Source organism: Liolophura sinensis, chromosome 3, assembly GCF_032854445.1.
Source record: "Liolophura sinensis isolate JHLJ2023 chromosome 3, CUHK_Ljap_v2, whole genome shotgun sequence".
Lineage (NCBI taxonomy): Eukaryota > Metazoa > Mollusca > Polyplacophora > Chitonida > Chitonidae > Liolophura > Liolophura sinensis.
Window position 1 is genome coordinate 9,968,429 of NC_088297.1, and position 26,063 is coordinate 9,994,491.

The 26,063-nt window shown below is 39.6% G+C and overlaps 1 protein-coding gene across 1 annotated transcript; it reads right to left on the reverse strand.

Moving 5' to 3' along the window:
- Window positions 1-23,023: 23,023 nt before the first annotated feature.
- Window positions 23,024-24,333, reverse strand: LOC135463335 (ly6/PLAUR domain-containing protein 6-like). Its single transcript, XM_064740595.1, has 4 exons — window positions 24,252-24,333; window positions 23,753-23,833; window positions 23,353-23,498; window positions 23,024-23,194 (listed from the first exon to the last, which is right to left on the reverse strand). The coding sequence occupies exons 1-4, from the start codon at window positions 24,331-24,333 to the stop codon at window positions 23,024-23,026; spliced, it is 480 nt and encodes a 159-aa protein (XP_064596665.1).
- Window positions 24,334-26,063: the final 1,730 nt, after the last annotated feature.

The window sequence follows — 26,063 nt, forward strand, 5'->3', positions numbered from 1 at the left end:
TATAGAATATGCATTTTGCTATTATGGGCGTCAAGTAAAACCTTGGATGTAATTTGAATATGCTTATGTTAGGAGTATGGAAATGTGACGGTGGTTGAAACTTGAGCAGTCGTTGAAACCTGGAACAGTCGTTCCAACGTGGACAGTCGTTCAAACCTGGACAGTCGTTTAAACGTGGACAGTCGTTCAAACGTGGACAGTCGTACAAACCTGGACAGTCGTTCGAACCTGGACAGTCGTTCAAACCTGGACAGTCGTTCAAACCTGGACAGTCGTTCAAACGTGGACAGTCGTTCGAACCTGGACAGTTGTTCAAACCTGGACAGTCGTTCGAACCTGGACAGTCGTTCGAACCTAGACAGCCGTTCGAACCTCGGTGAGGATTGTGGAAGACTGTAGAAAACTGCGTGGAAAAGAAAACCTATCTAAAACAAAAAAAAATATTTACAAAAGAAGCAAGGTCAATAAAAACGGGAAGTCAAAATGGGTGGCATACCTTAGACAATAACAGGGTGCATTTAAACCATGTGATATATGACTATTGGCTTAAGTCAATATACTGCGAAAAAAATTGAATAACCTTTCTGTTAGATGTCTCAATCGGAAATATATACCACTGAAATGCGTTTAAACGACAAAAGAAATAAAAAAGAGAAAAGAGATAAAGATTATGGTACTCTTTAATTTGGGTCTGTTTTTAGTTTCTGCTTTAGTAGCCTCTCGTACATTTCTACTGGTGAGGTTTGATCGGTGATATCTAGAATTGAAGAAATCTTGTAAGAATAACGTTCAGGCCAAGATAAAAATAGCTATACGAAAGAGACTGTATACGACAAAGGAAATATCAGGGTTGAATATTTTGATATCCATCCATGTGATCGATTCTATCGGACAAAAAAGACTGACGTATGCAATGTGTTGACCACCATATATCAAACTGAGGCTTTGCCGGCGCTCTTTTGTCCATTTTCATAAAACGGCGATTCGCAGAGGCTGTATAGAAACCTTAATGGACGTGGGATCGTCATGGAAAATCTCGCTTTCCTGTGTGAAGACGCTTTTAATAAATAACAAAGTCAACAATGGGGTTTATTATTCTTTAATTATGTAGACTTTGCATTGTCAGACTGCGGCCTTCGGCGTAATGTGAATGTAAACAAGTGTATGGAAGATGGTTCTAATCAAAAACCTAACAGAGTTGACTAGGCAGTTCATGGGTTTCCTGTAAGCTCATTCTTATACCCTTTTTCTCGGGTGTTTGTTATATATTGACTTTCGTTATAGAATGAAAGTCGTCCTTCATGGGGACCTTCTGTTGTTCAGATTGGGTCAGTTCAGGGCCAGGTTGCAAAAGCCGATGCTTTTATTTATTCATTATTTAAAATTAAACGTAAATGCAGTGCCTTCTATAGTTTACACTGTCCAATAAGTTCAGACCATGACTGACAGACTTATAGTTACAATCTCAGCGCAGATAGGGTCATCCAACAAACGTCATAAAGTTACAGACTCGCAGCATGGGGGATAAAACCAGAGCAGTGACGACAGTATGATGGCTGGCAAATGGTAGTACGTAACCGGTGAAGTACGGCCCCTTGCCAATTTACCTTAATTAGGGTTTTATTCTAACTGTTCATGTAAATGCGTAAAAAAGAGCATTTCAAAAACTAACTTTACAAGCTAATCTTGTCATCTTGTTAAAGTTTCGTTAACACCTGTCATGTTCACGTGACGGATCCAAGATATCTCTCCCTATGGACAATTGCCCCTAGAATATTTCTTCCTGACATTTCCCCCGGTGGAAAATGTCAATATGGGGAAAATGTCGATATGGAATAATGTCCATAGGGGGAATGTCCATACAGGAAATGTCTTTATGGTGCAAATAACCTTAGTGGTAATTGGCCACAGTGGAAATTGGCCATAGGCCTGGGGAAGGTTGTCTGTTTGGGCGAAATGTCTATAGGCTGAATAGGGAGGTGTCTATATGGGGGAAATATCCATAGGAGGTGGTGTTTGCGCTCCCACCTGACATATATGACGTATATTTATACACGGGTCGATTTCACAAAACTTAATAAATTACATTTAGACTTTGATTAGTAATTGACCTGAATGGGGCCACCGGGAATGGGCGCCAGATTCGATTTTCGTTATATAACATCCAATCAATATAGAAAGGACCATATTCCTTTTTCGTTATTTGAATAAGGAAAATTGTGCTATCACCAGATTAGACATTCAGATCTCTAATGACCTGCTGTAATTTAGCACAGTGTTCGCCATTTGAACTCATACCTCCAGTGACAGGATGTCCCGAATATTGTACGTGCTTCCACATAATTTGTTATTCGAATAACAAAAAAACAAGTTTGGTGCTAACCGGTATGCTGGTAGCACATATTATTCAAGATTCGAATAATAAATGTCTTGCTAGCACTATAGTCGTTATTTGAATAACAGAAGTGCTTCCTACAGCCTGCGAACGGAAAGTTACGAAAAATTGACTTACGAAACTTTGCGAAAGTTCCCTATTCTGTGGCAGTTTAAAACATGCATGTCTGAGTTAAGTGGGGGGAAAGTACGGGTTGGGGAGGGGGAGGGGGCTTGAAAAGACGAAAGACAAAAACAGTCGATACAAAGTGAACGGCTTTGTTCAGTGCGTTGTAAACTGCCTGTCTTATGCCAACGACGATAATGTCATGGAACTGGAAAATCTTTTCAATAAGCTGCATGTTGGCATAATAAGTACATAGTAACCAGACTTGTATATGCGTCCAGGAAATTCAGTGTCCAAAAAATATACAGGTTCTGTTATCCTTTAATTATACTTTCGATCATTAGTTTTTCTTAAAATCACCGTCAAAGAGGTGTGAGCGATTTAGTGGAATGACTAGATGTGCTAGTTCTGCTAGGAAAATAATGGTGATCAAAAATTGGATGCCACTGGAGACGTATCCTCTATGATATCTGGATATCCTGATAGACAGAATAGAAAATGAAGAGCCTTTGTTTTCAAAGTTGACTCGAAAGCCGTCAATGTACCATTGAGTGTGAATCTTAGAGGGGGTTTTATCTGTGGAAAAATACTGACAAGTGAAGAGTGAACCTAAATCTTTCAAGTACAATACAGGTTTAACCGGCCAAACTTGTTGAAAATTCCAGTAGTAAAGCTACAAATTTTCCATTTTTATTTGTTTTAGTGTACCGTTGTGACTAACGTGGACTTTCTGCGAGCTGGATCATAGAAAAGAATAATCCCGTCTCAAGTGCGGAAATATTAATTAACCGATCTGCCAAAAAAATAACGGGTTATCTGAGATATTTACCATTAACCGGAATTAAGCTGTATAAGAATTGTTATCTCTTGATCAGTTATAACCGTCAACTGTTATAATTAAAATCAATGAAATAAGTAACATATCACATTACTGTATTGTACGCGAAGGCTAACATTAAACTCAACAGTATCCGGTATCACCCTAAACAACCAAATGTACCCATTAATAAGAAATACATAATCGGCAACAACGTGGCTACATCATATGGGCCAGAGGTTTGCTTTAATTTCACATATCTAATGCAAAAAGTAAATCAAACATTCAGCACATTTTTGACACCACCATAATTAGTTAAAAGCTTTAAGAAATCCTCTAAAATCATTCGAATGCAGTGTGAAGAAGATAACAAATGGCAAAATGCCGTCCAATGAAACCCTTAGTTGGTTATCATCACCTTCACCACGTGACCCAGGAGGAAACTGGCCAATAGGAAAATAGGACACAACTGGCAACCTGCTAACTTATAGCCGCACCTGGTTTGTTACATCCACATGCCTGGACACCTGGCAATACTTCTGACGTATGGCCTTACCTGGTTTATTACATCTACAAAACCGGACTCCCGGCAAACCCTCTGACTTAGAGCTGCGCCAGGTGTGTCTACAATAAACTTTACAATGTGATCACTTTTATCATATTTTGGCATCTGCATTTCTGCCAATGTCGGTATAATTCATCCTTCAAAGTACATTGACTTAACGAAGTCTGTGAAAAACAGGTAGCTCTTTCAGAAAGATCTTAACTCCCAGTGGTCTGTTTTATATGTGAAAATATACTTATATGTGTAGAGAGAACCGGAATCTCTGGAGCTCAACACTGGCTTTGTCAGGAACCTGCCAAACCTCTTGAATAAATCCGGCAGCAGAAGGCAAAGACTGAAGAGTTACTCCATCTTTAATCTTTTTAGTTGATCCTTGTTTCTATAACTAACTTGGACTTCTCTACTGGATGGATCATAGAAAAGAAGAATTCCGTCACAAGTGCGGAAATATACAGTAACGGATTTGCCCAAAAAATAACGGGTTCTCTGAGACATTTACCAATAAATGGAATTAAACTGTATAATAATTTGTGTTTCTGGGTTAGTCAATACAGTCAACTAAACGAAAATCAATGAAATCATTGGCTTATGACATTACCGTTTAAAACGTTAGATATTTCCTGCACGTGAATGCTGCTATTATACTCAGCAGTATCCGGTTTCCCCCTAAACTTGGCCATAAACATGGCCGTCTGAATATTCAGTAACAAAGAGTGAAAGCTAAACAACAATCAAATGTACAAATTAATAAAAAAAGACATGGTCGGTCGCATCAGATGGGTCAGAGGTTTGTTTTAATTTCACAAAACTAGCACAACACATTTAGCACGTGGTAAACAGCACTATAATTATAAGCTTTAAGAAATCGTCTGAAAGATTCATTCATTCGAACGCATGTTGAAAAAGGTGATAAATGGCAAATTGCATCCGTCCAATGAAACCCTTAATTGGTCATCAGCAACATCATCACATGACCCAGGAGGTAGACTGGCCAATAGTAAAACTCGTTACAAGTGGCAGATCCAATTAAGGAAACGGATAGTCTGATTGCTGTCTGGTTGTCATGGGCAACTTCCTCGTTACAGTAAGATGTTGCGCAGCAAGATATACACGTCTGGAACAGAAACAAGAAAGATACTTCTGTTGAATTATTTGAAATATACAATTTATATCCATCGGTAATATGCATGTCTTTTCCACAATTCGTAGCCTTTCTTGTGTAGTTTAAATTTAGAGGATAATTTTACTTCTTCACACTCGAACATTTCACCTTCCTTGCAAAAAGGATGTCACTAACCTTCATATTCGTTGCTTTGTGCGTCCTACAACCAACATCGTGTCTCGTACATTTCTCAGGAACCACGCATCGTTTCTCCACGCGGACCATCGGGATTCCACCTGTGACGTCACTGAAAGTGTGTACTGTCTGGCACACGGATTGACCTGAAAACAAAAAGCGATGCTACAAATTACACAAGACAGATAAATATAGATGAAAACGAACTGAGGCGAACCTATACTCGGAATAACAAGCGCATAACAACTACCATTACGTGGAATGTGTTTCTGTTAAGGCTACAGCGCGATGTAATCGATTGGCCCAAAACGTCACTTTATAGAATGAAAGAAGTTCTTGCGTATAACTGGCCGACTTCATGGTAAATCGTGGTACTGTTAAACGAATATTACTATAGCTTACCATGGGGACAATATTTGTCTGGCGCCCAATCGTTACACTCCAGATTACTTCCCTTGTTAGGACAGGTCCAACACGTGATTCCTGAAAACATAAAGAATGTTTTATTAGTAAAATGTTTATTTAATGATTTTATTTCTTGAAAACATCCTGCATTTGGTCATAAAACATGATCTAGAATATTAGATCTGCTAGTATGAACATCTATTCATGAAAACCATTCTCCCGTCAGTTTTGAAAATATCTAACACGGCGTAAAAGTCCAATCTAATAAATACACACATAAATATATATATACACACAGAAATGATTTACAAGGTATGCTAAAATATCTTGTCCTTTAAAGTATGCACTAAACATAATTAACATGTTTTCATGTGACTTCAATACTTCCGAAGGTGCATTAATTAAGCTATTATCATTCATTCAAAAGTTCCAAAAACGCTTTTCATGAAAATAAGATGATACTTACGATTCTGGTCAAGCTCGATCGTGTAACCGGAAATCAGTACGCAGGTGTACGTCAGGAGAAAGAAGGGAACTGAAAGATCCATGGCTTTGGGAGAGAAGATCTTCGGTAAAAACTGTGTCTTGTGCTGATCTGTTGACTAACGGTAAATCGGCGGCTTTTGAAAAGGTAAGCCAAGTCAGTTGATTCTTCAGATAAAACCGGGTCTGTAGGTGGTGTGCATGAGTCAAGTCCGAATCGGAAGATTGAATGATAGACCAAGAAATGACACCATATTTATACTCATCGTAAGACATGATCACGTGATGTAAACGGTAGGGGTTATGATACAAAAACCTAACCCCCTACAAGTGTTGAGGCCAGGTGAGATTTTTAGAACGCTTTTGAGAAAACTGGGAAGTGGTCAACATCTCTAAGAGGTAGCCTAGACAGTCCGCTGTGGCGTAATGGTGTCATTTTGAGAGGAGATTCCAGCTTTTGACGGGGACAATTGATCAGCAGGGAGGTATAGAGACTTTTAGGACACACATTGGGAGTGGCTTTCATCCCTCCACTGAATGAGTTAAAAAGGTGTTTATACAGGAATCATGAGGATAATCAGTGAACAAAGGTAAAGAACTAAAATCTGTTGGGTGTCTTAGTTCCAGATGCTCATATCTACCTGTGAGCAGAGACACAATCTACCTCTGGGTGTCAGACGTCTACCCTCAGGTGTCTGATAACGACAGTTAAGTGGTCAAACCACAGAGGGTTATAATGGACACAACAGATATAGTCCTCAAGCTAATGTGTTTTCGCTATGGACTCTTCACTTTGATGGGTTGTTGTTGTTGAGAATAAGTCAAACTTATCACGGATCATCCCGTCCTGCATAGCTGTATTACCTGGAAAGATGTGGATTAAGGAAAGGTGTTTTCCACACGTGGATTTCAAAGCTTGGTTAGTCATAGTCTTTAAAATATTACATCCTCAAACTGATTTCACTTATCGTTAATACCAGATATAATGTAAACACACAATATATGAAAATAAAATGGCATTGTTTACACAGAGATTAATGTGGGTATTGATTGGTTAGACTTTGTTGTCTTAAATATATTTGTTTATTCATCAACTTCTGGCTTCTGAGAAAACTGGGAAGGGGTCAACATCTCTAGGTGGTAATTTGGATAGACCGCTGTGACATAATGGTGTCACTTTGAGAGGAGACTCCGCTTTTGACGGGGACAGTTAATCAGCAGGGAGGTATACAAACTTCTGGCTAACATAGGACACACTTTGAGAGTAGCTTTTTGTTATTCATTTAATGGATTGAAAAGTGTTTATGCGGGAATCATTGAAGATAATCAGTAGACAAAGGAAAAGAACAGGGGTCTACCAGGCGTCTTAGTTCCACTGGGTCATAACTACATGTACCTGTGAGTAGAGTCATAATCTACCATGTGGGGAGGGAGGGGGTGACAGACGTCTTCCCCAGGGGTCTTTAACACGACAGGTGGTCAAACCACAGGAAGTTATAACGGACACAACAGATATAGTCCCCAACATGATGTGTTTTCACTCAAGACTTTTTAACTTGATGTGTTGTTGTAGATAATTAAGTCAAGTCAAAAGTCTTGAAATGTGCCGTCATGATGAGTGTTAGCCAAACGGTCAGATTCCTAACCTGGGAGGCTGCTAATTAATCACATATCTTTTCACATATGTATATTAAAGCTTAATTAGTCACCGTAATTACAACAATGAATCTAATACTTACGATGATTTATACTAAATTTGTCATAATCAACTTAAATAAAACGCAACAAGACCGTTTGAACACATGCAGTGTTGTTCTTTAACAGGTGAGTTTTGGTCTGGATTCTCGTTACCAGAGCTGTTGTAATTCATTTAGGAAAAATTCCAACAACTGGTATTGTTTAAACACTGTTCTCTAACAGGTGAACGTTTGGCTGGATTAGTTTATTCATTTAAAGGCTTCAACTGAAATCTACACTAGAGAATAAGGCACCAATATAATAATATAATTCGTACTACAATCTCGGAAACAAAAGACCGTTCTAGATTAGAAGCAAATTTATATCCTTTTTTCATCGGCAGATTTCCATTGCAAATATATTATTTAAAACATAATTCACTCAACCAAACTTAGTGAAACATTATTCGTAATCCAGACAGAAGTACATCAAAAAGTCAATACTATTCAGTTAATGTCAAATAAACACCTTATCAGTTGTTGAAATCAAAAGTTATATGCCACTCTCAAAGTCTGTTCTAAGTCTGTATACCACCACGCTGACCAATTGTCCCCGTCAGAAGGTAGAATCTCATCTCAAAATAGCACCATAACGTCTCAAGGTCTGTCCAGGCTACCACCCAGAATGATGACGTTCTCACCGTTTAACCTGGCGTATTACATTAGAAAACCGGGACACGGTCAAATAACTAAATACCATCTGTTGCCAATAATATTCTCCTAAAAACGGACTTTAATTGAACAACATTTCTGAATGTTTGTAATAAAAGTGAAAAGATTAAAACTTAGTTTTGTACTACTATTAGCATTTTATTTATAATATTTTACTTCATTTTTTCTAAGGTACGATTTTTATATTTCTATTTTCGGTGCAGAAATGTGAGCGAAGAAGTCTCGGAGGGCACCATTTATTAAATTTTATAGGTATTTCTTTCTAGATCCGAAAAAATACATTTTCTTTTTCGTATGGCAAAGTTTTAACAAAGACGACGTGTGACTGCCCAGGTAGACTGAGCCTCTGCTCACAGGTACCAAGTTACCCAGGGATCACGGTTTTTTTTTTCGTTTGTAAATTTTTATTTTTAAGGATTACCACACAAATATTTATTTCTCCACTAAATCCAGAGGCAAAAGCAACTCTAAAAGTGTATCCTAAGTCATCTAGAAGTCTGTATAACTTCCCGCTGATCAGCTGTCCCCGTCAAAACTGGAGCCTCCTCTCACAATGACACAATTACGTTAGAACTACAACCTACAGGTTGGTTACCACTTCCCAATTTTCACAGAAGCCCCTAACTTTTATCATTAACTGATACATTATACATTCACAGACCTGGCACCTATCGTGTTACATCCACAATCCGGACACCTGACTAACCTGCAGACATATAGCCTAACGTGCCTTGTTACATCCACAATCCGGACACCTGATTCATCTGCAGACATATAGCGAAACCTGGCTTGTTACATCCACAATTCGGACACCTGACTAACCGGCAAACACATAGCCAAACATGGCTTGTTACATCCACAACCCGAACGCCTGACTAAACCTGTTGACATATAGCCTAACCTGGCTTGTTAGATTTACAACCCGGACACCTGACTAACCTGCAGACACATAGCCTCACCTGACTTGTTACATCCACAACCCACACACCTACATCACTTGCTGACTAACCTGCACCTGGCTTGTTACATCCACTAAGTGGCGCAATGACCAGAGAGCCTCTCACCAATACGGTCGCTTTGAGTTCTATTCCAGCTCATACTGGCTTCCTCTCCAGCAGAACGGGGAAATGCCTGCGTATGATCAGGGGTTTACTCCGGAATCTGCCCAGTTTCCATCCACCACTACGGTGACTGCCGTCGTATCAGTAAAATATTCTTCAGTACTGTGTAAAACACCAATCAAATAAATACATCCACCAACCCGGCCACCTTACAATCCTGCTGACGTATTGTCCAAGGCGAGAACAACATTTAAAAAAGTAAACAATAAAAAGATTTTATTATTTAATTTAAAAAAACACAATGAAGCTCGCATATAATGCAACTGCAAAACTTCATAATTTATTTTATAGTAGTGTAGTTTATAATCAAACATTATAAGCAGACGGGTTTTCAGATTTTCACTTTCAGAAATATCAGCATCTGGATTCCCTAGGATGATACTTTTTCATTTCACACAGCTAAATTATTTATTTCTTCTTTAAACTCATTAACATGGGGTTTTTGTCGTACACTTCGGCTACACTTTTATCATATAAAACGGAATTATTTTTTAAACAAAATGAAGATTCTGTGAATTACTATTTCATTTCTAGCTATTTCTGGTTTTCTTTCATTTCCTTATTGAGATGGCGAATTGAGAGGAAAAAGGACAATACTGTGTGATTATCACAGTGTTATTGAATTCTGTCTAATGTATTCACAGCTGTTTTAGTAACGGACATCAAGTGGAAAACACGATGTTTTGCTGACGGTGGCTAATTGAACTTCAGTATACATGTATGGGAGTGATATATACAGCTGAGTCATCTGGACATCTGGGTAACATTCACCACAACAACAACAACAACCCGTCAACATACAACAATGTTCAACGGCATGTTCTGTGCCATTAAGTTTGGCCTATACTCAACAACAACAACCGATCAAGGTGAAGAGTCATATGTGAAAACACATTACCTTGAGGACTGTATTTCTTGTGTCCGTTACAACCCTCTGTGGTTTGACCACTTTACCTGATCAATTGTGTGTCTAGAAGTCTGTATCCCTCCCCACCGATCAATTGTCACCGTCAAAAGGTGGAATCTCGTCTCAAAATGACAACATTACGTCACAGCAGACTGTGACTACCTCCCAGAGATGTTGTCCACTTCCCAGCTTTCTCAGAAGCTCTCCAAAATCTCACCTGGCTTCAAGTGTCGCGGGGGAGGGGAGGGGGGGGGGAGGATTTTAAAGCATAACCTACCGTTTACATCTCGTGATCGTGTCTTAAGTTGAATACATATATGCTACTACACACAATGTTTTTCTCGCCGTTTTCTCCTGGTGTGTGTTGTGTTGTATGGATATTTTTAACTAAGAGTGAGTGCGTGAGTGCTTGGGGTTTAACGTCGTACTCAACAATTTTTCAGTCATATGACGACGATTTAACTAAGATGTTGGGTGTCTCAGTTTTGATGTTATCATTTTACCTATTTTAAATTCTGTCTCATTTTCTGGAACCGATTTTATTTCAAAGGGTTAATAATTAGATGAATAAACAAATATTTAAGGCAACAAAGTCTATTCATTCAATACTCACTTGTAAGAGGAGAGTATTCTCTGTTTAAACAAAGCCATTTTATTTCCATCTGATTTTTTCGTTAATTAGCATCTTTACAGATAAACAGCTATTCAGGACGGGATATTCTGTAACATTAGGCATAACTTAACAACAACAACGGATCAAGGCGGAGAGTCCCGAGTGAAAACACACCAGCTTGAGAACTATATGAGCTGTGTCCGTTATAACTGTCTGGTTTGACCGCTTTGCCTGTCGTTACGAGAATACTGAAGGCTGACGTCTGACACACATAGGCGGATTATGTCTCTGTCTTATTACCCGGACACCTGGCAAACCTTTTGATTTATAACCGAAACCCGGTTTGTTTTATCTACAAACTCGGGCTCATGGCAAACCTTCTGACATATAGCCTCATCTGGTTTGTTACATCTATCTACGAACCCAGATACCTGGCAAACCTTCTGAATTATAACTGAACCCGATTCGTTACATCTACAAACCCGGACACCTGGCAAATCTCCTGACTTGTAGCCTCACCTGGTTTGTTACATCTATCTACAAACCCTGACACCTGGCAAACCTTCTGATTTACAACTGCACCTAGTTTGCTACATCCACAAACCTGGACACTTGACAAACCTCCTGACGTATGGCCTCACCTGATTTGTTACAGCTACAAACGCTGACACATGACAAACCTTCTGACATATGGCCGCACCTGGTTTGCTACATCCACAAACCTGGACACTGGGCAAACCTCCTGACGTATGGCCTCACCTGGTTTGTTACAGCTACAAACGCTGATACCTGACAAACCTTCTGACGTATGGCCTCATCTGGTTTGTTATATCTATCTACAAACCCAGATACCTGGTAAACCTTCTGACGTATGGCCGCACCTGGTTTGTTACATCCACAAACCTAGACACTGGACAAACCTCCTGACGTATGGCCTCACCTGTTTGTTACAGCTACAAACGCTGATACCTGACAAACCTTCTGACGTATGGCCTCACCTGGTTTGTTACATCCACAAAACTGGACACTGGACAAACCTCCTGACGTATGGCCTCACCTGGTTTGTTACATCTATCTACAAACCCAGATACCTGGCAAACCTTCTGACGTATGGCCGCACCTGGTTTGTTACATCCACAAACCTAGACACTGGACAAACCTCCTGACGTATGGCCTCACCTGGTTTGTTACATCTACAAACGCTGACACCTGACAAACCTTCTGACATATGGCCGCACCTGGTTTGTTACATCCACAAAACTGGACACATGACAAACCTTCTGACATATGGCCGCACCTGGTTTGTTACATCCACAAAACTGGACACATGACAAACCTTCTGACGTATGGCCGCACCTGGTTTGTTACATCCACAAACCTGGACACATGACAAACCTGCTGACTTATGGCCTCACCTGGTTTGTTACATCCACAATCTGGACACCTGACTAACTTACTGACATATGGTCTAATATTGCTTGTTACATCCACAAACCTGGACACCTGACAACCTGCTGACGTATTGTCAAAGTCGAGAAAAACATTAGTAAACCGGATATTAATATTTAATACAAAAAACACAAGAAAGCTTGCACGAAATACAAGTTCAAAACTTCATAATTTATTTTAAAGAAGTGGTGTTTATTAGCAAACATTGTAAGCAGGAGTGTTTTCAGCTTTTCACTTTCAGGATTTCAGTATCTCGATTGCCTGGGATGACAATTTTTCATTTCACACGACTAAATTATTTATTTCTTCCTTAAACTCATCAAGTAACATGGAATTTGACTGCATTTTTGTAAACAACGAAATTATCGTTTAACCAAAATAAAAGTTGTCTTAAGTACTATTTCATTTCTAGCTATTTCTGGTTGTGTTACATTTGGTAATGGAGATTGTGAATTGAGAAGAAAAAGAAACTAATCCAGACGAAAGCTTACTTGCTAGAGGACAGTATTCACCACCACAACAACAACCCATCAACATTCACCACAACGGGATGTTCTGTGACATATCCTCAACAACAACAACCCATCAAAGTGAAGAGTCCTGATTGAAAACGCATTAGCTTGAGGACTATATCTGTTGTGTCCGTTATAACCCTCTGTGATTTCACCAGACGTTACGAGACCGCTTGGTGCAGACGTCTAACACCCCAAGGTAGATTGTGTCCCTGCTCACAGGTAGATAAGAGCCTCTGGAACTAAGACATTCAACAAATTTTAGTTTTTTACCTTTGTCTACTGATTATCCTCAATGATTTCCTCATAAATAATCCATTCAATCCACTAAAAGAGTGAAGAGCAACTCTCAAAGTGGGTCTAGAAGTCTGTATCCCTCCCCACCGATCAGTTGTCCCCCCCCCCCAAAAGGTGGAATCTCTTTCAAAATGACACCATTGCGTCACAGCAGACTGAAATGTACACTGGAGAATAAGGCACTTCCAGAAATAACAACTACAATCTCGGTAACAAACGACCGTTCTTGATTAGAAGCAAATGCATTTCTTTTTCCATTGGAACATTTCCATTGCAGATAAATTATTTAAAGCATAATTCACTCAACCAAACTTAAGAAAACATTATTTTTTTCCAAATCCAGACAGAAGTACATGACAAAGTCAGTGCTTTTCAGTGTATGTCAAATAAACACCTTTTCAGCTCTTGAAATCAGAAGTTATAAGCCAGTCTCAAAGTGTGTCCAAGTCATCTAGAAGTCTGTATACCTTCCTGCTGATCAGTTGTACCCGTCAAAAAGCTGGAGTCTCCTCTCAAAATGAGAAAATTGCGTTTTTCTTTGCAAGCTACCTCCCAGATATTGTTTACCACTTCCCAATTTTTCCACAGGCCCCTGAATTTTATCATCATCTGATTCGTTATACATCGACAGACCTGGTATCTACCGTGCTACATCCACAACCTTAACACCCGGCTAACCAGCAGAGATATAGCCCAACCTGGCTTGTTACATCCACAACCCGGACACCTGACTAACCTGTTGACATATAGCCTAACCTGGCTTGTTACACTCACAATCCGGACACCTGACTAACCTGCAGAGATATAGCCTAACCTGGCTTGTTACATCCACAATCCGGACACCTGGCTAACCTGCAGACATATAGCCTATAGCCTAACCTGACTTGTTACATCCACAACCTTAACACCTGACTAACCTGCATAGATATAGCCTAAGCTGGCTTGTTACATCCACAACCCAGACACCTGACTAACCTGCAGACATATAGACTTACCTGGCTTGTTACAACCACAATTTGGATACCTGCCTAATTTGCAGACATATACCCTAAGCTCGCTTGTTACATCCACAATCCGGACACCTGACTAACCTGCAGACATATACCCTAACCTGGCTTGTTACATCCACAATCCGGACACCTGGCTAACCTGCAGACATATAGCCTAACCTGGCTTGTGACATCCACAATCCGGACACCTGACCAATCTGCAGACATATAGCCTAACCTGGCGTGTTACATCCACAATCCGGACACCTGACTAACTTGCAGACATATAGCCAAACATGGCTTGTAACATCCACAACCCGAACGCCTGACTAAACCGGTTGACATATAGCCTAACCTGGCTTGTTAGATCTACAACCCGGACACCTGACTAACCTGCAGACACATAGCCTCACCTGACTTGTTACATCCACAACCCGCACCCCTATTTGACTTGCTGACTAACCTGCACCTGGCTTGTTACATCCACTAAGTGGCGCAATGACCAGAGAGCCTCTCACCAATGCGGTCGCTGTGAGTTCAAGTTCAGCTCATACTGGCTTCCTCTCCAGCCGTACGGGGAAAGGTCTGCGGTTGATCATGGGTTTACCCTGGACTCCGCCCAGTTTCCTTCCACCACTACGGTGACTGCCGTCGTATAAGTAAAATATTCTTCAGTACGGCGAAAACAACAATCAGATAAATACATCGACAAAGCCGGCAACCTGACAAACCTGTTGACGTATTGTCAAAGGCGAGAACTACAATAAATAAAAAATAGACGATCAACAGATTTAAATATTTGAGAAAAAAAACAGAATGAAGCTCGCATATAATACAATTGCAAAACTTCATAATTTATTTTGCAGTAGTGGAGTTTATAATCAAACATTGTAAGCGGGCGGGATTTCAGATTTTCACTTTCAGAAATATCAGTATCTCGATTGCCTAGGATGACACTTTTCATTTCACACAGCTAAATTATTTATTTCTTTTTTAAACTCATTAACATGGGGTTTTTGTCGTACACTACGCCTACACTTTTATAATATAAAACGGAATTATTTTTTAAATAAAATGAAGGTTCTGTGAATTACTATTTCATTTCTAGCTATTTCTGGTTTTCTTTCATTTCCTTATGGAGATGGCGAATTGAGAAGAAAAAAGACAATACTGTGTGATTATCACAGTGTTATTGAATTCTGTCTAATGTATTCACAACTGTTTTAGTAACGGACATCAAGTGGAAAACCCGATGTTCTGCTGACGGTGGCTAATTGAACATCAGTATACATGTATGGGAGTGATATATACAGCTGAGTAATCTGGACATCTGGGTAACATTCACCACAACAACAGCAACCCGTTCAACGGCATGTTCTGTGCCATTAATTTTGGCCTATCCTCAACATCAACAACCATGTTCAACGGCATGTTCCGTGCCATTAAGTTTGGCCTATCCTCAACAACAACAACCGATCAAGGTGAAGAGTCATGAGTGAAAACATATTACCTTGAGGACTATATTTCTTGTGTCCGTTACAACCCCTGTGGTTTGACCACTTTACCTGTCGTTATAAGACACCTGAGGGCAGACGTCTAACAACCCCTGGTAGATTGTGTCTCTGCTCACAGGTAGATCTGAAACTCTGGAACTCAGAAACCTAATACATTTTAGTTCTTTACCTTTGTTTACTGATCATGCTCAATGATTCCCACATAAACACTTTTAAATCCATTAAATTAACAGTGAAAAGCAATTCCCAGAGTGTGTCTATATGTGAGCTAGAAGTTTATATACCTCCCTGCTGATCAACTGTGTGTCTAGAAGTCTGTATCCCTCCCCACCCATCAATTGTCATCGTCAAAAGATGGAATCTCCTCTCAAAATGACACCATTACGTCACAGTAGACTGTGGCTACCTCCCAGAGATGTTGTCCACTTCCCAGCTTTCTCAGAAGCTCTCCAAAATCTCACCTGGCTTCAACTGTCCGCGGGGGAGAGGGGGGGGGGATTTTTAAGCATAACCTACCGTTTACATCTCGTGATCGTGTCTTAAGTTGAGTACACATATGTTACCACACACAATGTTTTTCTCACCGTTTTCTCCTTGTGTGTTGTATTCAAAATCCTGGACATATTCGAAAAAAAGAAACATCATCTGTTGCCAATAATATTTGCGTATGAACGGATTTCCATTGTCCAACATTTATGATTGTTTGTAGTAAAAGTGACAAGATTAAAACTTTGTTTGATAGTATTGACACTGATATTGTCAACATTTGTGTTTTCGGGTACAGAAATGTTATCGTATCCACTTTAAAGAAACCATTGAGGGAGTCACTCGTTAAATTTTACAAGTATTTCTTTTCTGATTTGAAAAAAAAATAATTTTTCTTTTTCCGGTGACAAAGTTAATTCAAATAATTGTAAAAAAATCCTTCAAAACATGGATATTTTTAACTAAGATGATGGATATATAAATTGTGATGTTACCATTTTACCTATTTTAAATTCTGTCTCATTTTCTGGAACCGATTTTATTTCAAAGGGTTAATAATTAGATGAATAAACATCAAACAAAGTCTATTCATTCAATACCCACTTGTAAGAGGAGAGAATTCTCTGTTTAAACAATGCCATTTTATTTCCATCTGATTTTTTCGTTAATTAGCATCGTTTCAGATAAACATCTATTGTAACACTAGGCAAAAGTTAACAACAACAACCCATCAAAGTGAAGAGTCCTGAGCGAAAACACATTAGCTTGAGGACTATATGTGCTGTGTCCGTTATAATCCCCTGTGGTTTGACCACTTTGCCTGTCGTTATAAGAATTCTGAGGACAGACGTCTGAGACACCTAGGCGAAATGTGTCTCTGTCTTGTCACATCTACACACCCGGACACCGGACAACCTTCTGGTTTATAGCTGCACCTGGTTTGTTACATCTACAAACGCAGACAAGCTAACTTCTAGCCTCACCTGGTTTCTTACATCCACATACCTGGACACCTGAAAAACCTTCTGACGTATAGCACCTGGCTTGTTACATCCACTAAGTGGTGCAATGACCAGAGAGCCTCTCACCAATGCGGTCGCTGTGACTTCTATTCCAGCTCATACTGACTTCCTCTCCGGCCGAACGGGGAAAGGTCTGCGTATGATCATGGGTTTACTCCGGACTCTGCCCAGTTTCCATCTACCACTATGGTGACTGCCGTTGTATCAGTAAAATATTCTTCAGTACTGTGTAAAACACCAATCAAATAAATACATCCACAAACCCGGCCACCTTACAAACCTGCTGACGTATTCTCCAAGGCGAGAACAACATTAAAAAAAACTAAATAATAAAAAGATTTTATTATTTAATAAAAAAAACACAATGAAGCTCGCATATAATGCAACTGCAAAACTTTTATATTATATTACTTATTTACTTTATTTATTTTATGATTAACTTAATGAAAACTCAATAAGATCGTTTGAACACATGCAGTGTTGTTCTGTAACAGGTGAGTTTTGGTCTGGATTCTCGTTACCAGAGCTGTTGTAATTCATTTAGGAAAAAATCCAACAACTGGTATAGTCTAAACACCGTTCCCTAACAAATGAACATTGGGCTGGATGAGTTTATTTAACGCAAGCTTTCAACTGAAATCTACACTGGAGAATAAGGCACTTCCAGAAATGACTAAAGACATGATATAATTCGTACTACAATCTCGGTAACAAACGACCGTTCTTGATTAGAAGCAAATGCATTTCTTTTTCCATCGGAACATTTCCATTGCAGATAAATTATTTAAAGCATAATTCACTCAACCAAACTTAAGAAAACATTATTTTTTTTTCGAAACCCAGATAGAAGTACATGACAAAGTCAGTGCTTTTCAATGTATGTCAAATAAACACCTTTTCAGCTGTGGAAATCAGAAGTTATAAGCCAGTCTCAAAGTGTGTCCCAAGTCATCTAGAAATCTGTATACCTTCCTGCTGATCAGTTGTACCCGTCAAAAAGCTGGAATCTTCTCTCAAAATGATAAAATTGCGTTTTTCTTTGCAAGCTACCTCCCATTGTTTACCACTTTCCAATTTTTCCACAAGCCCCTAAATTTTATCATCATCTGATTCGTTATATATCCACAGACCTGGTACCTACCGTGCTACATCCACAACTTCGACACCTAACTAACCTGCTGACATATAGCCTAACCTGGCTTGTTACATCCACAACCTCGACACATGACTAACCTGCAGAGATATAGCCTAACCTGGCTTGTTACATCCACAATTCGGACACCTGACTAACCTGTTGACATATAGCCTAACCTGGCTTGTTACATCTACAACCCGGACACCAGACTAACCTGCAGACACATAGCCTAACCTGGCTTGTTACATCTACAACCTGGACACCAGACTAACTTGCTGACATATAGCCTAACATGGCTTGTTACATCCACAATTCAGACACCTGACTAACCTGCTGACATATAGCCTAACATGGCTTGTTACATCCACAATTCGGACAGCTGACTAACCTGCTGAAATATAGCCTAGCCTGGCTTGTTACATCCACAACCCGGACACCTGATTAACCTGCAGACATATAGCCTAGCCTGGCTTGTTACATCCACAACCCGGACACCTGATTAACCTGCAGACATATACCCTAACCTGGCTTGTTGCATCCACAATTCCGACGCCTGACTAACCCGCTGACATATAGCCTAACCTGTCTTGTTACATCCACAATTCGGACACCTGACTAACCTGCTGACATATAGCCTAACCTGGCTTGTTACATCCACAGACCTGACAACTTGCTTGTTCTATCCACAAAACGGACACCCAATTAAACTACGGACAAGTAGCCTAACCTGGCTTGTTACATCCACAACTCGGACACCTAATTAGCTTGCTGACTAACCTGTACCTGGCCTGTTACATTCACTAAGTGGCACAATGACCAGAGAGCCTCTCACCAATGCAGTCGCTGTGAGTTCAAGTTCAGCTCATACTGGCTTCCTCTCCGGCCATAAGGGGAAAGGTCTGCGGTTGATCATGGGTTTACCCTGGACTCCGCCCAGTTTCCTTCAAACCACTACGGTGACTGCCGTCGTATAAGTAAAATATTCTTCAGTACGGCGAAAACAACAATCAGATAAATACATCGACAAAGCCGGCCACCTGACAAACCTGTTGACGAGCAACAGATTTAAATATTTGAGAAAAAAAAAAAAGAATGAAGCTCGCATATAATACAATTGCAAAACTTCATAATTTATTTTACAGTAGTGGAGTTTATAATCAAACAATGTAAGCGGGCGGGATTGCAGATTTTCACTTTCAGAAATATCAGTATCTCGATTGCCTAGGATGATACTTTTCATTTCACACAGCTAAATTATTTATTTCTTTTTTAAACTCATTATCACGGGGTTTTTGTCGTACACTACGCCTACACTTTTATAATATAAAACGGAATTATTTTTTAAACAAAATGAAGGTTCTGTGAATTACTATTTCATTTCTAGCTATTTCTGGTTTTCTTTCATTTCCTTATTGAGATGGCGAATTGAGAAGAAAAAGGACAATACTGTGTCTTTATCATAGTGTTATTGAATTCTGTCTAATGTATTCAAAGCTGCTTTATTAACGGACATCAAGTGGAAAACCCGATGTTCTGCTGACGGTGGCTAATTGAACATCAGTATACATGTATGGGAGTGATATATACAGCTGAGTAATCTGGACATCTGGGTAACATTCACCACAACAACAACAACCCGTTCAACGGCATGTTCTGTGCCATTAATTTTGGCCTATCCTCAACATCAACAACCATGTTCAACGGCATGTTCCGTGCCATTAAGTTTGGCCTATCCTCAACATCAACAACCGATCAAGGTGAAGAGTCATGAGTGAAAACACATTACCTTGAGGACTATATTTCTTGTGTCCGTTACAACCCTCTGTGGTTTGACCACTTTACCTGTCGTTATAAGACACCTGAGGGTAGACGTCTAACAACCCCTGGTAGATTGTGTCTCTGCTCACAGGTAGATCTGAAACTCTGGAGCTCAGAAACCTAATACATTTTAGTTCTTTACCTTTGTTTGCTGATTATGCTCAATGATTCCCACATAAACACCTTTAAATCCATTAAATTAACAGTGAAAAGCCATTCCCAGAGTGTGTCTATATGTAAGCTAAAAGTTTATATACCTCCCTGCTGATCAATTGTGTGTCAAGAAGTCTGTATCCCTCCCCACTGATCAATTGTCACCGTCAAAAGGTGGAATCTCTTATCAAAATAACAACATTACGTCACAGCAGAATGTGGCTACCTCCCAGAGATGTTGTCCACTTCCCAGCTTTCTCAGAAGCTCTCCAAAATCTCACCTGGCTTCAACTGTCGCGGAGGGAGGGGGGGGAGGGGGGGGGGGGTTAAAGCATAACCTACCGTTTACATCTCGTGATCGTGTCTTAAGTTGAGTACACATATGCTACCACACACAATGTTTTTCTCACCGTTTTCTCCTGGTGTGTGTTGTGTTGTATGGATATTTTTAACTAAGATGATGGGTGTCTCAATTGTGATGTTATCATTTTACCTATTTTAAATTCTGTCTCATTTTCTGGAACCGATTTTATTTCAAAGGGTTAATAATTAGATGAATAAACAAATATTTAAGGCAACAAAGTCTATTCATTCAATACTCACTTGTAAGAGGAGAGTATTCTCTGTTTAAACAAAGCCATTTTATTTCCATCTGATTTTTTCGTTAATTAGCATCTTTACAGCTAAACAGCTATTCAGGACGGGATATTCTGTAACATTAGGCATAACTTAACAACAACAACGGATCAAGGTGGAGAGTCCCGAGTGAAAACACACCAGCTTGAGAACTATATGAGCTGTGTCCGTTATAACTGTCTGGTTTGACCGCTTTGCCTGTCGTTACGAGAATACTGAAGGCTGACGTCTAACACACATAGACGGATTATGTCTCTGTCTTATTACCCGGACACCTGGCAAACCTTTTGATTTATAACCGAAACCCGGTTTGTTTTATCTACAAACTCGGGCTCACGGCAAACCTTCTGACATATAGCCTCATCTGGTTTGTTACATCTATCTACGAACCCAGATATCTGGCAAACCTTCTGAATTATAACTGAACCCGATTCGTTACATCTACAAACCCGGACACCTGGCAAATCTCCTGACTTGTAGCCTCACCTGACTTGTTACATCTATCTACAAACCCTGACACCTTCTGATTTACAACTACACCTAGTTTGCTACATCCACAAACCTGGACACTTGACAAACCTCCTGACGTATGGCCTCACCTGGTTTGTTACAGCTACAAACGCTGACACCTGACAAACCTTCTGACGTATGGCCTCACCTGGTTTGTTACATCTACAAACGCTGACACCTGACAAACCTTCTGACATATGGCCTCATCTGGTTTGTTACATCTATCTACAAACCCAGACACATGACAAACCTTCTGACATATGGCCGCACCTGGTTTGTTACATCCACAAACCTAGACACTGGACAAACCTCCTGACGTATGGCCTCACCTGGTTTGTTACATCCACAAAAATGGACACATGACAAACCTGCTGACGTATGGCCTCACCTGGTTTGTTACATCCACAAATCTGGACACTGGATAAACCTCCTGACGTATGGCCTCACCTGGTTTGTTACATCTACAAACGCTGACACCTGACAAACCTTCTGACATATGGCCGCACCTGGTTTGTTACATCCACAAACCTGGACACTGGACAAACCTCCTGACGTATGGCCTCACCTGTTTTGTTACATCTACAAACCCCGACTTTGTCTTCATATGCGAAACATAAACTTTACAATGTGATCGGTTTTATCATATTTTGACATCAGTGTTTCTGCTGATGTTGGTCTCTGCGGAAAACAGGTAGCTCTTTGAGAAAGACCTCAAATCCCAGTGGGCTATTTTATATGTGGAAAAATACTTATATGTAGAGAGAACCTGAGTCTCTCAAGTGCAACACAGGCTTTGTCAGGAACCTGCCAAACCTCTTGTATAAATACGGTAGTAAAAGCCGCAAACACTGAAGAGTCACTCCATCTAATCGATGGATCAAAAGAATAACAAGAAAAGAATAATTCTGTCGCAAGTGCGGAGATATTCAGTAACGGATAATTGGAATTAAACTGTATAATTTGTGTTTCCGGGTTAGTCAATACGGTCAACCAAACTCAAATCAATGAATCAGTGAAATCAGTGGCTTATGACATTACTGCTTAGAACGAGAGATATTTCCTGCACGCGAAGGCTGCAGTATTATACTAAGTAGTATCCGATTTCCCCCGAAACTTCGCAATAAACATGGCCGTCTGAATACTCAGTAAGAAAGGGTGAAAGTTAAACAACAAACATATGTACAAATTAATAAGAAAGACATGATCGGTCACATTAGATGGGTCAGAGATTTATTTTAATTTCACAAAACTAGCACATAACACATTTAGCACACAACAGACAGCACTATAATTAGTAAAAAGCTGTAAGAAATCGTCTGAAAGATTCATTCGACCGCACTTCGAAAAAGGTCATCAATGGCAAATTGCATCTGTCCAACGAAATCGTTAATTGGTCATCAGCAACATCATCACGTGACCCAGGAGGTAGACTGGCCAATAGGAAAACTTGTTACAAGTCGCAGATCCAATTAAGGAAACGGATAGCCTGATTGCTGTTTGGTCGTCATGGGCAACTTCCTCGTTACAGTAAGATGTTGCGCAGCAAGATATACACGTCTGGAACAGAAGCAAGAAAGATACTAATACATCTGTTGAATTATTTAAAATATCACAATTTACATTGATCGATAATATACGTGTTCTCCATCTAGCGGACAATTTTACTTCTTCACGCTTGAATATTTCACCTTCCTTGCAAAACGAATGTCACTAACCTTCACATTCGTTGCTTTGTGCGTCCTACAACCCACATTTTGTCTCGTACATTTCTCAGGAACCACGCATCGTTTCTCCACACGCACCATCGGGATTCCACCTGCGACGTCACTGAAAGTGTGTACTGTCTGGCACACGGAGTGACCTGAAAACAAAAAGCGATGCTACAATTTACACAAGACAGATAAATATGGATAAAAACGAACTGAGTCGCAAACCTATACTCGGAATAACAAGCGCGTAACAACTACCACTACGTGGAATGTGTTTATGTTAAGGCTACAGAGCGATGTAATCGATTGCCCCAAAACGTCACTAGAATGAAAGAAGTTCTTGCGTACAACTGGCCGACTTCATGGTAAATCGTGGTACTGTTAAACGAATATTACTATAGCTTACCATGGGGACAATACTTGTCCGGCGCCCAATCGTTACACTCCAGGTTACTTCCCTTGTTAGGACAGGTCCAACACGTGATTCCTGAAAACATAAAGAATGTTTTATTAGTAAAATGTAGTTTTAATGATTTGATTTCTTGAAAACATCCTGCATTTGGTCATAAAACACGATCCAGAATATTAAATCTGCTAGTATGAACATCTTTTCATGAAAACCATTCTGCCGTCAGTTTTGAAAATATTTAACACGGCGTAAAACTCCAGTCCAATACATACACATATAAATACACACATTAATATATATATACACAGAGAAATGATTTACATGCTAAAGTTATGCTAAAATATCTTGTCCTTTGAAGTATGCACTAAACATAATTATGCAGTATTTAAACATGTTTTCATGTGACTGCAATACTTCCAAAGGTGCATTAATTAAGCTATTATCATTCATTCAAAAGTTCGAAAAATACTTTTCATGAAAATAAGATGATACTTACGATTCTGGTCAAGCTCGATCGTGTAACCGGAAATCAATACGCAGGTGTACGACAGGAGAAAGAAGGGAACTGAAAGATCCATGGCTTTGGGAGAAAGATCTTCAGTAAAACTGTGTCTTGAGCTGACCTGTTGTCTAACGGTAAATTGGCAGCTTTTGAAAAGGTGAGCCAAGTCGGCTGATTCCTCAGTTAAAACCAGATTTGTAGGTGGTGTGCATGAGTCAAGTCCGAGTCGGAAGATTGAATGACAGACCAAGGAATGACAGCATATTTATACCCATTGTAAGACGTGATCACGTGATGTAAACGGTAGGAGTTATGATACAAAAACCTTACCGCCTACAAGTGTTGAAGCCAGGTGAGATTTTTAGAACGCTTTTGAGAAAACTGGGAAGTGGTCAACATCTCTGGGTGGTAGTTTGGATAGACCGCTGTGGCGTAATGGTGTCATTTTGAGAGGAGAATCCAGCTTTTGACGGGGACAATTGATCAGCTGGGAGGTATACGGACTTTTAGGACACACATTGGGAGTGGCTTTCATCTTTCCACTGAATGAATTAAAAAGGTGTTTATACAGGAATCATGAGGATAATCAGTGAACAAAGGTAAAGAACTAAAATCTGTTGGGTGTCTTAGTTCCAGATGCTCTTATCTACCTGTGAGCAGAGACACAATCTACCTGGGGATATCAGACGTCGGCCCCCAGGGGTCTTATAACGACAGATAAAGTCGTCAAACCACAGAAGGTTATAACGGACACAACAGATATAGTCCTCAAGCTAATGTGTTTTCGCACAGGACTCTTCACTTTGATGGGTTGTTGTTGTTGTTGAGGATAAGTCAAACTTAATGGCACGGTACATCCCGTCCTGCATAGCTGTATTACCTGGAAAGACGTTGGAAAAGGTGTTTTCCATACGTGCATTTCAAAGCTCGGGTTGTCACAGTCATTAAAACATTTTATCCTCAAACTTTTTTCACTTTTCTTTAAAGCCAGATACGATGTAAAACAAAATAGTTGAAAACAACATGGCATTGTTTTAACAGAGAACACCGTCCTCTTAAAAGTGGGTATTGATTGGTTACAGTTTGTTCTGTTAAATGTATTTGTTTATTCGTCTAACTATAAACCTTTTAAAAAAATTATACCAGAGAATCAGACAGAATTTAAAATAGGCAAAATAACATCACTAATTACATATCCATCATCTTAGATTTAAAAAATGTATATTTTGATGATTTTTTTTACAATTATGTTTTTTAGCTCTGTTGTGCGAAGAGGAAAAAGTAGTTTTTCGAGTCCAGAAAAAAACAGCGAAAATAGAAATATTAAAGCCTTAGTAGAATACTAGAGCACTGTTTACCACTGAGTTTCAATTAATTTAATTGTAACAAATTCAATATAGAACATTAATAAAGTAGGAGACACAATGTTATAATCACGGTGACTTGTTGAGCTTTAATATACAAATATGAAAAAGCCATTTGCTTAATTAACAATCTCTCAGGTAAGGAATCGGATCATTGAGCTAACACTCATCATTTAACCTAACTTTATTATATACAACAACAACCCATCAAGGTGAAGAGTCCCGAGTGGAAACACATCAAGCTTGAGGGCTATATCTGTTGCGTCCGTTATAACGCTCCCCTGAGGCCAGACGTCTGACACCCACCCTCCTCCTCACCTCATGGCAGATCATGACTCTACTCACAACTACATGTAGATATGACCCAGTGGAACTAAGACGCCTCACAGACCCCTGTTTATTTTCCCTCTGTCTGCTGATTATCCTCAATGATTCCCGCATC

Bases quoted from the DNA above. Each gene is read 5' to 3' on its own strand.
- LOC135463335 (XM_064740595.1), bottom strand. From the start codon at position 24,333: ATGGATCTTTCAGTTCCCTTCTTTCTCCTGTCGTACACCTGCGTATTG. The intron at 23,499-23,752 runs GTAAGCTATAGT...TTTTGTTTTCAG, and splicing joins GGACAAGTATTGTCCCCATG to GTCACTCCGTGTGCCAGACA. The intron at 23,195-23,352 runs GTTAGTGACATT...CTTCTGTTCCAG, and splicing joins ACAAAGCAACGAATGTGAAG to ACGTGTATATCTTGCTGCGC.